This window comes from Nematolebias whitei, chromosome 7 (assembly GCF_014905685.2).
Source record: "Nematolebias whitei isolate Nwh7 chromosome 7, NemWhi1, whole genome shotgun sequence".
Lineage (NCBI taxonomy): Eukaryota > Metazoa > Chordata > Actinopteri > Cyprinodontiformes > Rivulidae > Nematolebias > Nematolebias whitei.
The window spans coordinates 2,415,891-2,433,747 of record NC_056504.1 but is presented as its reverse complement, the minus strand read 5'-3'; the positions used below and the strand labels follow the sequence as shown (position 1 = coordinate 2,433,747).

General features: G+C 42.4%; 1 protein-coding gene across 1 annotated transcript in view; it reads left to right on the top strand.

The window, feature by feature from the left end:
- plxnb1b (plexin b1b) overlaps positions 1 to 17,857 on the top strand; it is a 169,376-nt gene that overhangs the window by 145,715 nt on the left and 5,804 nt on the right. The window contains exons 30-34 of the mRNA XM_037679067.1: positions 3,838 to 3,941; positions 4,016 to 4,100; positions 4,198 to 4,358; positions 7,268 to 7,428; positions 7,504 to 7,651. Coding sequence (XP_037534995.1) covers positions 3,838 to 3,941; positions 4,016 to 4,100; positions 4,198 to 4,358; positions 7,268 to 7,428; positions 7,504 to 7,651 — 659 coding nt within the window. The remainder of the gene's footprint in view (positions 1 to 3,837; positions 3,942 to 4,015; positions 4,101 to 4,197; positions 4,359 to 7,267; positions 7,429 to 7,503; positions 7,652 to 17,857) is intronic.

Below are 17,857 nucleotides of genomic sequence, written 5' to 3'. Positions count from 1 at the left end.
ATTTTAAATCAACTGTGAAACAGTATTAATGATTTTTAATCCTCATTCAAAGTAGAAATCTAGTTAATGTCTGTTACAGAGTAATTATTCATTTTCTTGATCTTCTGTCTGAAATGAGCAGGTTGTAAGTCGGTCAAAAGTCGGAGACAAACGCAAACAAGTTTGTTGGAACGAACTGTCATGTTTTTAAATCCTCTCAGACGTAAATAGAGAAACTGGCACCTGTTTCCTCCCATCTCGCCTAAACATTTCTCTTGTCTGTTTCAAAAACATTTTTCTGTCTGTTCCAAAACATCGAACTGTTTTTCTGACTTCTAATAACCTCTTACATCACTAAGACCACACCCCTGTTGGTTCGTTTCGACCAATCAGGAAGTTCTCAGAGGAACCGGAACTGACCTCTTTAAAAGGGTCAACACTTCCTAGTTCCAAGTAGAATGCGGAACGCAGAACAACGGGAACTAAGCTGAACAATGTTCCAGAGAGAACCAGAGTTCCAGAGAAGTTGCTAATGGAATGATCAGAGTCCGTCGATGCCACGACGTCTCGCTGTGGCGCTACTCGACGGAAGCTCTGAACAATGAGGAAGTCTGTTCAGGGATGATCTCACGACTCCTGAGATCTCTGCTATCCTTACGGAGATGCTGGAAAGTGTCGAAAGAGAACTCTACACCGAGGCCGAACTATCGTCTGCAAAGGTAAAGAGTCGATCTTCAACTGCGAAGTGTACCGTGGGTTAAGCTGGGTCCAAAGGAGCGTGTCGTTTCTGGTTATAATAGACATATTCCCTCATCCATCTTTCCCTTTCCATTTAAACTCCTTCATTTCCCATCTTTAAAACTCTTCTATCTTGCCAGTAAATCATCCAGATATTTTCATAAATGTCTGTTGTAATTAAGCTGTGTTATTGCTTCAATCAGAATAATCACGTGTACAATGTTTGATGTTAAACTTTGATTCTGTTAATAAATGACCGCATTCATTTTGATGGATCAAAGAAAATTAACGTCTCACGTCACTGATCTCTGTCACATATCTGTCAAGTAGCTCGAAAAAGAGAGAACCCGTTTAAATTAAGTATAATATCAGGTACTTGAACTAGTCCAGATATTATAACATGTAGTGGAGCTCCGAAGCTAACGAAGCTAACCGACCTATCTCACTACACTTTTATCCCGGATAGAACACTGGGTTGGGATTACTGGTGCAGCGTTAGAATGGTTCCATTAATACCTGAGCGACAGGAGTTTCTGTGTTAATTTTGCTAACACTCTATCTACTTCTGTGCCTCTTTTCTGTGGGGTCCCGCAAGGCTCAATTCTTGGGCCCCTTCTGTTTTCTTTGTATCTCCTCCCCTTAGGGTCTATCCTGAGGAAACATGGTCTTTCCTTTCATTGTTATGCTGATGACTCTCAGATTTATCCGTCATTAACACCTAACAGTTCCTCCTCCATTCACCCTTTTTTTAAATGTCTTGATGACATCAAGACTTGGATGGCTGCAAACTTTTTGAGTTTTAATGTTCAGAAGACTGAGGTCATTGTGTTTAACCCTAGCTCTGCCACTGTCACTGATCCTGCAAACCTGGACTCCCTTCAGCCACATCTAAAACAGTCTGTTACCAATCTCGGGATAGTTTTAGACTCTGACTTTAAGTTTAATAAGCAGATAAATTCTGTTCTTCAAAAAAGCTTCTTTTAGCTAAGACAGATGGCTAAGCTCAAGTCTGTCCTGTTCAGATCCAACCTTGAAAAATTAGTCCATGCATTTATTACAACCCGGCTGGACTACTGCAACTCGCTTTATGCTGGGGTCAGTCAGGTCTCTCTCTCTCTCACGTCTCCAGCTCGTCCAAAATGCTGCAGCTCGCCTACTAACAGGAACTCACAGGTTCGAGCACATTACTCCATTTCTGTCCTCCCTTCACTGGCTTCCTGTGCGTGTCAGAGTTGATTTTAAGATTCTTCTGCTGACATTAAAGTGTGTTAATGGCCTTGCACCCTCATACCTCTCTGACCTCCTTCATCCTGATACTCCTTCTTGGGCCTTGAGATCATCAGACCAGCTGCTTTTGGCCGTACCAAAAACCAGCTGAAGCTCAGAGGAGATCGAGCGTTTTCAGTCGTGGGCCCTAAACTCTGGAACAATCTGCCCATCAGCATTCGACAGGACACCTCAGTCTTTGTTTTTAAATCTCTCCTCAAATCACATCTGTACTCACTGACACATCTGTACTCACTGACACATCTGTACTCATTGACACATCTGTACTCATTGACACATCTGTACTCACTGACACATCTGTACTCACTGACACATCTGTACTCACTGACACATCTGTACTCACTGACACATCTGTACTCATTGACACATCGGTACTCATTGACACATCGGTACTCACTGACACATCTGTACTCACTGACACATCTGTACTCATTGGCATTTAACACAGTGTGATCTCGTTTGGTATTTCATTGTTGATGATTGTGTTCATCCATTTTGCTTTTACTCCCTGACATTTAACACAGGGTGATTTGATTTAGTATTTCATTGTTTCTTATTATATTTCATGTTTTTATGCTTTTATTCATGTTGCTGTAATATGTTGTTATTAATATTTGATCCTGTGATCTTTTTTGGTAAGCACTTTGATAACAGTTACTGTTTTAAATGTGCTATAAAAATAAATGTGACTTGACTTTGAGCTTATTTTGCTGGCTAAATCGTCATCAATCAGTTCCACAAGGCCAGTCACAATCCTGCGTTATAAACTGATTCTTTCTAACTTATCTTGGTCCTCCGGACACAATAGATCTGCTCTGGTTTTACCATGTTTCTTTTTAAAAATTGCCATTGGAGAAAGGCTTGCTAGCATAGTTAGCAGTTAGCAAAGTGTATTCTTTGAAAACCGCGACAGGTTCTTGTCATAAAAACTCCTTTGATTGGACCTCAGTGAAACAATATGTTGTTGTCCAGCCCATTTTAAACACTCGGCACTCACTCTACACTTTTCTTTTCTTTGATAAACACGTTTTACAGACGAGTTCGTAGGGCAAAGTAAAAATAAAAGCATAGAAGAAGAAATTACTTCTTCTCCACTGGCCTGTAATACACACCAGAGCCTGGTTCTGCTGGAGGTTTCTTCCTGTTAAAGGGAGTTTTCCTTTCCACTGTCTCCACTGTGCTTGCTCAGGATGGGAGACTGCAACGAAGCCAAGATTCAACTTGTCTGCTGGATTCCTTTGATACAGAACTTTACTAATTGGCTTTTATGTGAATGTTCCTGTAAAGTGCCCTGAGACAACTTTGTTGTGATTTGGTGATATAGAAATCAACTGAATTTAATTGTTCTGTTTAGTGTTGAGTTGGCATTCATGTTCAGGTTGTTGTTAGTGACTGTAAAAACATGACATCATTCATTAGAGGTTGTACCAGATGGATGAAAATTACTTTGGAGCAAGTTCTTGTTCCAGTGTTTCTCCTACCATTATACAAGCAGGGTGCCCCACCCTGTCAACAGAACTGATCACCCCACCTACAGAACCACTAGCTCAAAAACTAAAGGCAGCACTTATTCTGCCTGTTCCCTCAGGCTACCCCCCCCCCCCTGCAGCGCACGCTTGTACAAAGAGTGCACATCTCAGACATGTCTCCGTCTTGAACTTCAGCATGTTTTAGCATTTCACTTTCTCACTGAAGGCCCAGCTCTTATAGTCACAGTTCGCCACTGGTATTCAGTATTGATAGGGAGCGATTCATATTTTTCACCTGAGAACTTGGTGTTGTAATCCACTCACATGCTTGTTTCCATGGAAACCTTTCTCTGTTGGTGTTCAGAGTGGAGGTCTGGTGTCGGAGGTCATCTTATCCTGTCGGATGAAGATTTAACGTCTGTGGTTCAGGGCAGCTGGAAACGCCTGAACACCCTGCAGCATTACAAGGTGAGAATAGGAAACCTCAGTCAGCTAGAGGACACCAGAATCTGAGATCAAATGCCGTCTCTGCTCCTTATCAGGTCCCAGATGGTGCTACAGTAGCTCTTGTTTCTCGCCACACCAAAAGTATCCACCACGACAACCACGACTACATGGCTGGAGAAAGTGAGTTCCTCTGCTGTTGTGTTCATGATGTTTGAGTGTGAAGTTGGGCAGGGAGCAGTGGTCTGCTGGGTCCTGAACCCTATGAATGTTCGAGCAGAGACTCCGATGCTGGAGGACGCCGATGAAGGAGGAGTGAAGCTGTGGCACCTGGTGAAAGCCAGCGAGGAGCCTGAGCTGCCCAAACACCGCCGAGGGAGCCTGAGGGAGAGGGCCAAGGCCATCCCCGAGATCTACCTGACCCGCCTGCTCTCCATGAAGGTACACACAGCTGGCAGGTTAACGAGCCTTTAGCTGAAGAGCACATCTAATCTGATGCAAACGCTAAAGACAATAAAACTGAGATGTGTTGTGGGAGACCAGTTTCTCTCTGCATGTTCGTTTGATCAGACAGGTACTGCTCCGGAGACTTCACCTTAGTTTAAGAGGATTTATTTTACACAGTGTTAAAGCACAAGACAGAACAAAAAAACAAAATGCATTTCGGGAGACAATGGAAGTATACTTCACCTGAGAAGATGCTCTGCTCAACATTGTCTGATGCTACTTCCTGTTGTAGGATAATATAAACCCGTCATGAACCCGCCCCCCTCTCAGAGGGGGCTCTTCCTCTATTGGGTGAGCCTCTAATCAATCTAAGGTTACCATGGCAACCACACAGTCATATCTCTTATCTTTCAAGTAAAAACTAGTTTTAACTGGCTTTTGGTGTCAGTCTAGAAAGTTACTTTTGTTCTTTGTTTCTGTCTACAGAAAAACAAGTTAGTCGCCTCTCCTTCCAGTGCTGTAGGCTGCTACATGAAAACAAGTATTCCACCTCTGTGATAAAGTATAAGTGATAACAGTTTATAAAGAACACAGAAATAGATATACGATGTGAATAAAGTATAAAATATAAAACTATATAATAAGTGAACACAGTGTACAGAATAAAGTGAATAACACAACCAGTCTATTCATCAGATGAAAGCTAAATGTAGCAAAAAGCTAGCTAAAGGCTAAAAGTATCATAACACTTACTACAAATAGCAAAAGGTTAGCTAACAACTATAAGTAACTAAACTTTAGCTAAAAGTAGCAAAATGCTAGCTAAAAATTAAAAATAGCAAAATGCTATCAAAAAAGCAAAACACTAACAATAAAAGGAGCAAAACACTAGCTAAAAAACAAAACATTCGCTAAGCACTAAAAGAGGAATGCTAGATAAAAATAGCTGTTTTTTTTTCTAAAAGCTTAAAACAACAATTTGCTAACTAAAAGCAAAAAGTTGTAAAACCATAGGTAAAAGTGGCAAATGGCTAGCTAAAACCCAAAAGTAGCAAAAAGCTAGCTAAACACTACAATAAATATAAAAATAGTTAAAAGTAAGTTTACCAGACTCTGAGCTTTTCAATTCAATTTGATTTGATTCCAATTCATTTCAATTAAAAATACTTTATTATTCCCAGAGGTAAATTAAATGTTGTAACTCATCATCCTGGGTTCATTAAAGAGTTGTTCTAGATGCTGATGCTGTGGGCAGGAAGGATCTCTTGTAGCGTCTGTCCTACAGCTGATCTGAAGAAGCCTCTGGCTGAAGACACTCTGTTATTGTATGACACTCTGTTGTTGTATGACAGTCTGTTGTTGTATGACACTCTGTTGTTGTATGACAGTCTGTTGTTGTATGACACTCTGTTGTTGTATGACAGTCTGTTGTTGTATGACAGTCTGTTGTTGTATGACAGTCTGTTGTTGTATGATAGTCTGTTGTTGTATGATAGTCTGTTGTTGTATGACAGTCTGTTGTTGTATGACAGTCTGTTGTTGTATGACAGTCTGATGAAGAGGATGCTGAGGTTGTTTATAATGTTCTTCATTTTATGAAGAATCCTTCTTTGAACAATCATCTCCAGAGGTTCTAGAGGAGTCCCCAGAACTGAGCCAGCCTTCTTTATGAGCTTGTTGATCTTTTTTTAAGTCTCTTGCTCTGGTGCTGCTCCCCCAGCAGATGATGCAGAAGAGACAGCACTCTCTACAACAGACTTATAGAAGATATGCAGCATCTTGCTGCAAACGTTGAAGGACTTCAGCTTCCTCAAGAAGTACATTCTGCTCTGTCCCTTCTTGTAGACGCTTCACTGTTGCATCTCCAGTCCAGTCTGTTGTCCAGGTGAACCCCAAGATATTTATACTTCTCCACCACCTCCACTTCTTCTCCCATGAAGGAAATAGTGTTGGACCTGTTCCTGTTTCTCCTGAAATCTACAGTCATCTCCTTTGTTTTGTTCACATTCAAGATGAGATGATTGATTCCACACCATGCCACAAAGTGATCCACCAGTTCCCTGTACTCAGCTTCTTGTCCATCTCTGATACACCCGACCACTGCAGAGTCATCTGAATATTTCTGCAGATGACAGGAGTCTGTTTTGTACTTTTAATTAAAATTAACACAACTAGTAGTACTAGAACTAACAGATTAGACAGACATTAGCTATAGTATTAGCAGTACTAGTTATAGCTGTAGAATTAGCATTAGCTGTAGTATTAGTAGTAGTAGCATTAGCTACAATATTAGCAGTAGCTTTATATGTAGCATTAGCTGTAGCTTTAACTGTAGTATTAGTTATACTATTAGAATAGCATAGCAGTAGTATTAGTAGCATTAGCTGTAGTATTTGTAGCAGAAATATGAAGAGAATGTTTCTGAAGGATTTGAAGACATCTTAATTTTAAAAAAATTTTTAAAGAACAAATTTAAATAAAAAAAATCACAGTGCTCATCAAATTAGAGCTTAACGTTTTGATATATGAACAGCTAAAATACAACAAAGTCTACAGAAGTGGTTAGATCCTGAAAATTTTTGAGGAAAAATAAAAAACGCGATAGTGTGATTGCTGAGTCAACATTCTTAAAAAGCATTCTGAGACGGACGGCTGGGATGTAGCATTAGCTACATTACATGCTACTAATGCTATGGTGGGGAGGATGTCATTTTACACAGTTTCTAGTGTGTCCTGATGTTGTGAAGGGCACCGGTTCTTAGAAAACTTGTTTTATTTTTAAACATTCTGAGACTTCACCTCTGTTTCTAATGATTCAGGCCTCTACACTCTGTCCCGTCTATGAACGGTTCTGTGTGAGGGAGGACAGACACCTTCAGTCCATCTGTTTGACCTTTCTTTAGGGGACGCTGCAGAAGTTTGTAGATGACCTGTTCACAGTGATCCTCAGCACCAGCCGACCTGTCCCACTGGCTGTAAAATATTTCTTTGACCTGCTGGATGAGCAGGCGGGACAACACAACATCAGCGACCCAGAGACCATCCACATCTGGAAGACCAACAGGTAGAGTTGGAGAACCAGAGAGGTTGGACTGAAGTGGGTAAATGTGACGCTGAAGGACTCTCTTTGTTCAAACAGCCTCCCTCTGCGGTTCTGGATCAACATCCTGAAGAACCCTCAGTTTATCTTTGACGTCCAGGTGTCGGACCACGTGGACGCCGTGCTGTCTGTCATCGCTCAGACCTTCATGGACTCGTGCACCATTGCAGAGCACAAACTGGGCCGGGTGAGTACCAGCATAAAGGACATACGTCTGGTTAGATTTGTCACATAGAGACACAAACCTGGGACCTCAGGACAAAGAGGCAAAAAAAAAGTGCTGGATGCCCTTTTACACACAAAAGCTCAGACTTATCAAAAATGAAATGATGGAAATTCATTCATTCAACCTTTATTTAAACAGATACGTCACAATGAGCCTCGAAGGCTCATTTACAAGTGAGACCTGTTTGGACGATAAAGTGGTGAAAAATGACACACAGGGTTTGGAGACAAAACAATTCCTATTATATAACCTCTGTTTGAAGGTCAACAGTGTGATAATGAAAAAAAATCTCGCACATGAGCACATAATGATGCCGACATTACACGGAGGGGGGGGGGGGGGGGGGAAAGGACAGTGAGCAGTCAGAGACAACACACAGAGGCACTGCAGAGTTCAGATAAAATCACTCAGTTCACATAGTTCCCTCTGGAGAGATCCGTGCACACTCGGGGGGTGCCGAGGACGACCAGAGATGAATCCAGAGTCCTGAAATGATGACAGAATGTTTATTCAGCTGGGCTCATCTGAAAAGTCCATGGACATTTCTTAGAAGGAGTAGAGGGAGGGGTTAGAGCATCAGGTTTACAAAACTTTCCAGGCAGGTTGAGATTAGATGGCCTGTCAAGGCCAGTCACGGAGCTGAATTCAGATAAACACGATTGTTTTGGGGACAGGCAGAACTTTAATGTCATCTACCTTGAGTCTATGTCGGTCCACTCGGATTCGAAACGTCCAAATTAAATGACCGTACCAGTGGAACGTGCCTGAGAATAATCCCCGAGATCTGATCCATTCTGCCAAGAGTCTGGGTGCTCGAGGCACAAACCAAGACATCATATAAGGCAGGCAGCCTGACCAGGTCCAGATTTGCTGCCCACGACTTCCTTGTTTGTTGAAAGACCAGGAACCAGCCGACTCCAAAAAGCAGGAACCAGCCGAATCCAAAAGCAGGAACCAGTTATCATAAATCCAATTATAAATGTGTCCTTACAATCCACAGATGACAGCAGAGATAGACACGTCATCAAGTCTTCAAAGTCTGAGATATCCAGCTACTTGTGTGCCAACAGGGCAAATTGGCTCACCTGAATCCTGTCTTCTCTTCAAAGAAATGTTATCAATTGTGTTGAGGGACCAACTGATCAAATTCAAGTCCATAGTTATGATTTGGAAGATTTGTAGAAGAGAGACTCTAAAGCAGTTTCACAGACAGACAGAGCAAAAGCAAAGTGGAGAGGGAGAGGAGGAGACGTCCGCCCTTGAGAAGAGCAAGTGTTGAATGATTGCAGCCCCTCACCAACAGGTTCTGGGTGTGGCAAAGATTAAATGTCAGCATTTTAATTGGCAGATTTATCCACACTTTTCATTTGTTTATCTAATATTTCAAATACAAAAAAATTATTATAATGCAAACTAAAAATTGTTCTGTTTGACCAGATTTTTTAAACTCAAACACAGTATTTTAAGTACAAGAAAAATAAGTTTGTAAACTTGAACCCATTCGTGAGTAACGTGACAATATAGGTCCAACAAAGTTAAGTCAGGTCCTCTGGATGGTTTCTTTTTGTTGAAACGTTTTGTCTATCATCCAGAAGACTTCATCAGTCCGAGGAGCCACAACAAACTCAGTCTTATAAACAGCAGCCTCCTATAGTGGGTCAACTAGTTTCAAATGGTTCCTGGAGTCTGCCCTCTCCCCCACCAAAATAAATCGTCCAGAGGACCTGATGTACTGTAATGTTGTTGGATTTTCTACCTGGATTATTGAGCATGAATCAGGAAGACAGTATAGATGTTTGTTAATGTATAAGTAGACTAGTCAACTAGTCGATTCTAGGGTATATCGCAGGTTTTTATATTTGTGTCAACTAGCCCCCCCCCCCCCCCCCCCAAAAAAAAAATCCATCTGGAGCTAAAATTCCAGATGGATGCCAGTGACCCAGCTAACTGAAGCTTTCCAGCCACTGCATCAGCGGACGTGCGCGGCTGTGCAGGGTCGAGCTCTGTTGTTTAAAAGAGGGACAGAAAAGACCTAAAGTACTGCTACTGCTAAATGCTGCTAGTTTCAAAACTACTGGAGAAAATAGTTGAGTCCCAGTTGAAGTGCTTCCTGGAGGGTCACGCCATCTTAGAGCTATTCCAGTCTGGCTTTAAATCTCTCCACAGCACTGAAACTGCCCTGCTGAAGGTCTTTAACGACATCTTCAGATCCACAGATACCGGTGATTCTGTGCTGTTTGTCCTGTTGGACCTCACAGCCGCCTTTGACACCATCGACCATGAGATCCTCATTGCTAGGTTGGAGCAGTGGGTGGGCATCACAGGGTCAGCCCTCAATTGGTTCAGATCTTACTTCACTGACAGATCCTTTTGTGTCTCCATCAAGGACTTTAGTTCTGCAGCGGCAGAGCTTTAAATGGGGGGTTCCGCAGGGGTCCATCCTGGGTCCCCTCCTATTCTCTTTATACCTGTTGCCCCTTGGTGCTATTTTCCGGAAACACAACATACCCTTCCACTTTTACGCCGATGACTGTCAAATGTACTTCCCTTTAAGACACAATGGTACATGCTCTATTCAACCGCTGCTCGACTGCCTGGCTGACATCAGGGACTGGATGGCTTTAAATTTCTTGAGTTTCAATGAAAACAAGTCTGAAGTCATGTTGTTCCCTCCCAACGACACGATCACAAACCACTGCATCGACCTCTCCGCTCTAACCCTGTCAGAAAAACAAAGAGTCACTAATCTGGGCGTGATAACGGACCCTTCCCTGAAACTTAACAATCATGTAAACATGATTGTTAAATCATGTTTCTTCCAACTGAGGCGACTGTCTAAACTGAAGCCCATATTGTCCAAAAAGAACCTGGAGACAGTAATACATGCATTCATTACATCTAGGCATGATTACTGCAATTCACTCCTGTTTGGTATCAGTCAGACCTCCATTGCACGACTACAACTGGTCCAGAATGCAGCAGCCCCATTTTTAACCAGTACAGGCAAAAGAGAGCACATTACACCAGTTTTGGCCTCACTGCACTGGTTACTGGTTCACTTTCGAATCCAGTTCAAAATACTCATGTACGTCTACAAATCACTGAACAGTTTTGCCCACCCCCCATCTCTCTGATCTGCTACAACCGTATGTCCCACCACATTCCCTGAGGTCAGCAGACCAGTTGCTCCTCACAGTTCCAGGAACTCATCTTAAGCGCAGAGGTGACAGGGACTTCTCTGTAGCAGTACCAAGAGTTTGGAACGAGTTACCTCTGCTTGTCAGACCGGCCCCCTTCCTCTCGGTTTTCAAGTCCCGTTTAAAAACCCACTACTATTCGGTAGCTTTCAACACCAGATTTATTTATTCATTCATTCATTTCATCCTGATGCATGCTCAATAATCCAGGTAGAAAAATCTAAAAAAGTTAAATCTGGTCCTCTGGACATTCAAAAAAACAAAACAAAGCAAATCAACAAAAAAATGTAGAAACGTTTCGTCTCTCATCCGAGAGACTTCCTCAGTCTGAGGTGCTGTTTTTAGCTCAGTCTCTTAAATAGCACCGTCTCAGGGTGGATCAAGAAAAAGTTAATAGATTGCCTGAAAAGTTTGGAGCAGGACAAGGCTATTGACCGTTTTCTGTACCACAGACTGTACCCAGGGGAGGCCACACCTAGTCTGTATGGTTTACCTAAAATCCACAAACAGGGTGTACCTTTAAGACCTATTGTTAGCATGATTAACTCTGTCACTTACAATGTTTCCAAATATCTGGCGTCTGTACTCATCCCTTTAGTTGGCAGCTCAGAACACCACATACAGAACACCATGGACTTTGTGGACAAGGTGAGGGATGTCATCATGGAGACTGATGAAACAATGGTCTCTTTTGATGTCACATCACTCTTTACGTGCATTCCTGTTGATGATGCAGTAGAGGTGGTCAGTTTAAGATTAAAATCAGACACCACTCTGAGCAGCAGGACCACGCTTTCCACAGAACAACTGTGTCAACTCTTGAAACTGTGCCTGCAGTCAACCTACTTCACATATGGGGAGCAATATTATAGGCAGAAACATGGGTGTGCTATGGGGTCTCCAGTTTCTCCTATTGTTGCCAACCTGTACATGGAGGAGGTAGAAAAGAGAGCCTTGACGTCCTTTTCAGGGACACCACCAAGTCATTGGTTCAGGTATGTTGACGACACCTGGGTTAAAATTAAATCTCAGGAAGTCCAACATTTTACTGACCACATCAACTCTGTGGATAAATACATCAAGTTCACACGAGAAGATGTAAAAAATGGCAGGTTGGCTTTCTTGGACTGTGAGGTCTCAGTCTCTGATAGAGGACATTTGCAAACTGAGGTGTACCGCAAACCCACCCACACAGACCAGTATTTGCAGTTTGACTCCCATCACCCTTTGGAGCACAAGTTAGGAGTCATCAGGACTCTGTACCACAGAGCAGACAGCGTCCCCACTAGCTCAGGAGCCAGGCAGAAGGAGAAATCCTACACAAAACAGGTTCTAGAGCAATGTGGATATCCTAACTGGGCCTTCCTAAAAGCAGAGAAGAAACCCAAACAGGACTCCAGTCAGCCATCAGGTGAAAAGGAGGAACCCAGACCCAGACCAGTGGTCATTCCGTATGTTGAGGGAGTATCAGAGAAACTGAGACATTTATTTTCTAAACATAACGTCCCAGTGGCTTTTAAACCCCAAAATACATTAAAGACTGGTTCATCCCAAAGATCCAGTCCCCCGGCACAAACAGAGTAATGTTGTGTATGCTGTTCAGTGTCAGGAGGGTGATCAGTCTTACATCGGGGAAACAAAACAGCCACTGGCCAAAAGGATGGACCAGCACAGAAGATCAACATCATCAGGCCAGGACTCTGAGGTCTACACTCATCTCCAGGCCAGAGGTCACTCTTTCAGGGATGAAGATGTTCACATCCTGGACAGAGAGGAACGATGGTTTGACAGAGGAGTAAAGGAGGCCATCTTTGTGAAAAGAAACCGTCCATCATTAAACAGGGGTGGAGCCTCCAGGTTCAACTGTCCCCCTCTTACAATGCTGTGATTGCTAGTATCACTCAGCCCTCTGTGAACAGTAAACAGCCATCAGGTGCTAATGATCCATTGTTAGGCTGATGGTCCTTCTTGAGCATGTGATCAGCTGGTTCTGGTTGTCAGCAGCAAAACTGGTTGATCCACTCTGAGAAGGTGCTATTTAAGAGACTGAGCTGAATACAGCACCTCAGACTGAGGAAGTCCTCAGGATGAGAGACGAAACGTTTCTACATTTTTTTGTTGATTTGCTTTGTTTTGTTTTTTTGAATGTCCAGAGGACCAGATTGAACTTTTTTAGATTCATTCATTCATTTCAGTTAAAACAAGACTTATTCCATACAAATAAAATAAGATACTTATAAAATGAAAGGCAGCAGAAGAAGAACGAATTCTTATCATTTCTGCCCCTTCTAAACAATATCAATTCAAAACAATCTATTCAAACAATACATAATACAACCAACCAAAAAACTTATCACAATTCATTATAATTCCATACAGATGATCTGTGTTTTGATCCTGTATGCTCCACTCTGGTTAATCGTCATTATCTGCATCGTTTTTATGTCTATATTTCTGATTTACTTCATTTTGTATTTTGCTTTGTGTGTTACCTGTTGTTCTGTCTGTACAGCACTTTGGTTGGCCTTGTCACTGTTTTAAGTGCTTTATAAATAAAATGGTATAGTAAAAGTCCAGATGGATGCCAGCGACCTAGCTGAAGCTTTCCAGCCGCTGCGTCAACTGATGCGCGCAGCCAACGACCTTTGATAACTAACATGACTATAATATTATAATAAGGTGCTCCACCACTGCCCACCCCACTGCCCTCAGTTCCATTCCATCCAATCCACAGTGGTGGATTAAATAAAACAAGGCTAAAAACAGTGGGGCAAACAGTGGTGGACTCCATCACTGTCTGCCCTGCCGTTCTTAGTCTTATTTTTTACATGACGCACGTCTTTCACTTTTGCAGCTTAATAATAGATTTGGTTTTCCTTTGCAGTATGATAAATGGTAGGAGCATAAATATACGTCCCAATGTTTTTTGTTTTTTTTTTTGTAAATAATAAATTACTTTTTTTTTTTTGTTGCGAATATGATATAGAGTCTTGAGTTCCTATGACATCATCGACTAGTCGACGTCGGATCGACTTTTATCATGTTAAAGTCGACTTTAAAAAATATGTAGTTGCATGTGTAGTTGTTTAATCCCTAGTTAGGGATAGTAATTTTAATAAAGGCATGTGCAATGTCTTTTCAGTTTTTGCAGGATTTGCTCTAACATCCAACAAGCAGTTTGAAGCCCATTAGTTTGAATTAAATGTACACTAGAAAATATTTAATAAATAAGATATTAAGTGATGTGTACATTATGGCACAGAGTCAGAGCTAAATAATCCTCTTGATTGTGGAGTTAAAAGTTCAAGATCTTACTGTTCCGATCCCAACATCTGCAGCCAGTTAGTTAAAGTCCAACACCCACCATTAAAGTCCCAAGGCCTCAAAAGCAGCAATCACTGTTTTCAAATGCGATGGTTGTGTTGTTTCATATGCAAGTGTTAAAAAAAAACTTAAACCAGTCAAGGAAACACCTGAGCACACAGCCGATGATTACCGAAGACTGATGATGTTACTCCAGAGACCGGGCACAGGCAAGAATGTGTCTCCACAGGCAGGAATGTGTCTCCACAGGCACAAGTGTGTCTCCACAGGCACGAGTGTGTCTCCACAGGAAAGAGGGTGTCTCCATAGGCAGGAATGTGTCTCCATAGGCATGAGTGTGTATCCACAGGCAAGAGTGTGTCTCCACAGGCATGAGTGTGTCTCCACAGGCAGGAATTTGTATCCACAGGCAGGAGTGTGCATCCACAGACACAAGTGTGTATCTACAGCAAAGGAGGTGGGTTGGCAGGGCTTGGGAATGACAAATAGTGCAATCCACGTTACTGTGAAGTGTTGTCTCTGCAGTCCAGATATTGAACTGTTAGCAGTAAGTTGTTGTCCATATTATTTGCCAATAGAGTTCACCAAGTGTTATTTTGGCAACTGTTTACATTCCACCCAATGCTGTTGCAGAGACTGTGTGTGTTGTCATCAGTTCCGAGGTTGCTAAGCTACAGACACAACACCCTAGTGCGTTTGTGGCAATATCTGGGGATTTTAGTCATGTCTCACATTCTGCTACACTTCCGACATTCCAACAGTTTGTCAGCTGCTTTACCAGAGAAAACAAAATGCTGGACTTGTTTATACAAATGTCAAGGATTCATACATCTGGGCAGCTGTGGCTGAATGGTTAGAGCAGTCATCCTCCAATGCAAGAGTTGGGGGTTCGAATCCACCAGCAGTCACATGCCGAAGTGTCTCTGGGCAAGACACTGAAACCCTCATTGCCTCCGATGCATGTCCCATAGGTGTATGAATGTGATAAAGCTCTGATTAGTCGCTTTATAATGATTTGTTCAATTAGCTTCGTAGAGATCTAGTAGAGTGCTGTATGAATGAGTAAATGAGGGCACAGATTGTAGTGTAAAGCACTTTGAGTGTCTTCATAAGATAGAAAGGCGCTATATAAGTATAGTCCATTTACCATACATTTAAAATTTATACATTACTTTTTTTTTTTTTAGATCTAAAAAAAATTATACATTACTAAAGCAAGATCCTCTCTTGGCAAATCAGATCAAAATTTTGTGTTTCTCTGCTCAAAATATAAACCCCTTGTTCAGAGGCAATCTGCTACAAAGAGAACAGTGTGAAAATGTTCAACGGAAGCTGAAGAAGCCCTGCTGGGTTGTTTTGAGGCTACAGACTGGGATGCACTGTGCCAGCCACATGGAGAGGACATCAATGCCATGACTGAGTGTGTGACCGACTATATAAACTTCTGTGTAAACAACACCATCCCCACCGGAACAGTGATATGCTCCCCAATAAGAAACCCTGGATCACCACTGACCTGAAGGAACTGCTAAACCAGAAAAAAGAGCCTTCAGGGAGGGAGACAGGGAATTATTGAGGAGTACACAGAAGCAACTATAAATCAAGATAAGAAACAGCAAGGAGGTGTACAAGAAGAAGCTGGAGAGCAAGCTCCAGCAGAACAATATCAGAGAGGTGTGGTCAGGGATAAAACAGATCACAGGCTTTAAGCAGGAGGATCAGAAAGATGGAAGCCTGGAGAGAGCCAATGAACTAAACATATTTTTCAATAGGTTCAGTTCAGGAACAAGCTCAGCAGCCTCTTCTCTTGCCAACAGCCAAACAGATATACCACCCTCCTTTAATCCAAGGCTGTCCTGTCACACCTCAAATACTGTATCTACCACCTCAGTCATGGAACCTTCTTCTTCTACATGTTGGTCTTCAACTAACTTCCTTTGCCTCCCCCCACTGTGTTTCTAGAAGTCAGGTGAGGAAGCAGCTGGAGAGACTGAACCGGAAAAAGGCTGCTGGTCCAGATGGTGTCAGTCCCAGAGTCCTGAAGGTCTGTGCAGAGCACCTCTGTGGGGTTCTGCAGCACCTATTCAACCTTAGCCTGACCCAGGAGAAGGTTCCAGTGTTGTGGAAAACCTCCTGCCTTGTTCCAGTACCAAAGAAAACTCACCCATCAGTCCTCAATGACTATGGACCTGTTGCCCTGACATCCCACATCATAAAGGTCCTAGAGAGACTTCTGCTGACCCACCTGACTAAACAAACGAGCACATATCAGGACCCACTGCAGTTTGCTTATCGGCATGAACTTGGAATTGAAGATACCATCATACCCCTGCTTCAGCAAACTCACTGTCATCTTGAAAAAGCAGACAGCTCTGTGAGAGTCATGTTCTTTGATTTATCCAGTACATTTAACACAATCCAGCCTTATTTACTTTGTCAGAAACTCCAGAAGACTCAGATGGAGACCTCAACAATCACCTGGATCAAAGACAACCTGACAAACAGACCACAGTTTGTGAGACTGAAGGGTTGTGTGTCTAACCAGTAGCTCAGTAGCACCACAGGGGACTGTACTCTCACCATTCCTTTTCACTCTGTACACTTCAGATTTTCAGTACAAAACAGACTCCTGTCATCTACAGAAATATTCAGATGACTCTGCAGTGGTCGGGTGTATCAGAGATGGGCAAGAAGCTGAGTACAGGGAACTGGTGGACCGCTTTGTGGCATGGTGTGGAAACAATCATCTCATCTTGAATGTGAACAAAACAAAGGAGATAATTGTAGATTTCAGGAGAAACAAGAACAGGTCCAACTTTATTTCAATCATGGGAGAAGGTCGAGGTGGTGGAGAAATACAAATAACTTGGAGTTCACCTGGACAACAGACTGGACTGGAAATACAACAGTGAAGCGTCTACAAGAAGGGACAGAGCAGACTGTACTACTTGAGGAAGCTGAAGTTCTTCATTGTTTGCAGCATGAAGCTCCATATCTTATACAGGTCTGTTGTAGAGAGCACTGTCTATTCTGCCATCATCTGCTGGGGGAGCAGCACCAGAGCAAATGACTGAAAAAAGACCAACAAGCTATTAAAGAAGGCTTACTGAGTTCTGGGGACTCGTCTACAACCTTTGGAGATGATTATGCAAAGAAAGATTCTTTATAAAATGAAGAACAGTATAGACAACCCTCAGCATCCTTTTCATCAGACTGTCATACAACAACAGAGTGTCTTCAGTCAGAGGTTTCTACAGATCCATTGTAAGACAGACCACTACAAGAGATACTTCCTGCCGACAGCCATCAGCATCTAGAACAACTCTTTAATGAAACCAGGATGATGAGTAACAACAACATTTAATTTTCCTCTGGGATTAATAAAATATTTTTAATTGAATTGAATCTAGAGGCAAGAGTGTGTATTCATAGGCAGTAGTTTGTATCCACATGCAAGAGTGTGTCTCCACATGCAGGAATGTGTCTCCACAGGCAAGAATGTGTATCCACAGGCAAGAATGTGTATCCACAGGTAGGAATGTGTATCCACGGGCAGGACTGTGTATCAATAGGCAGGAGTGTATCCACAGGCATGTATCCACAGGCAGGAGTGCGTATCCACAGGCAGGAGTGTGTATCCACAGGC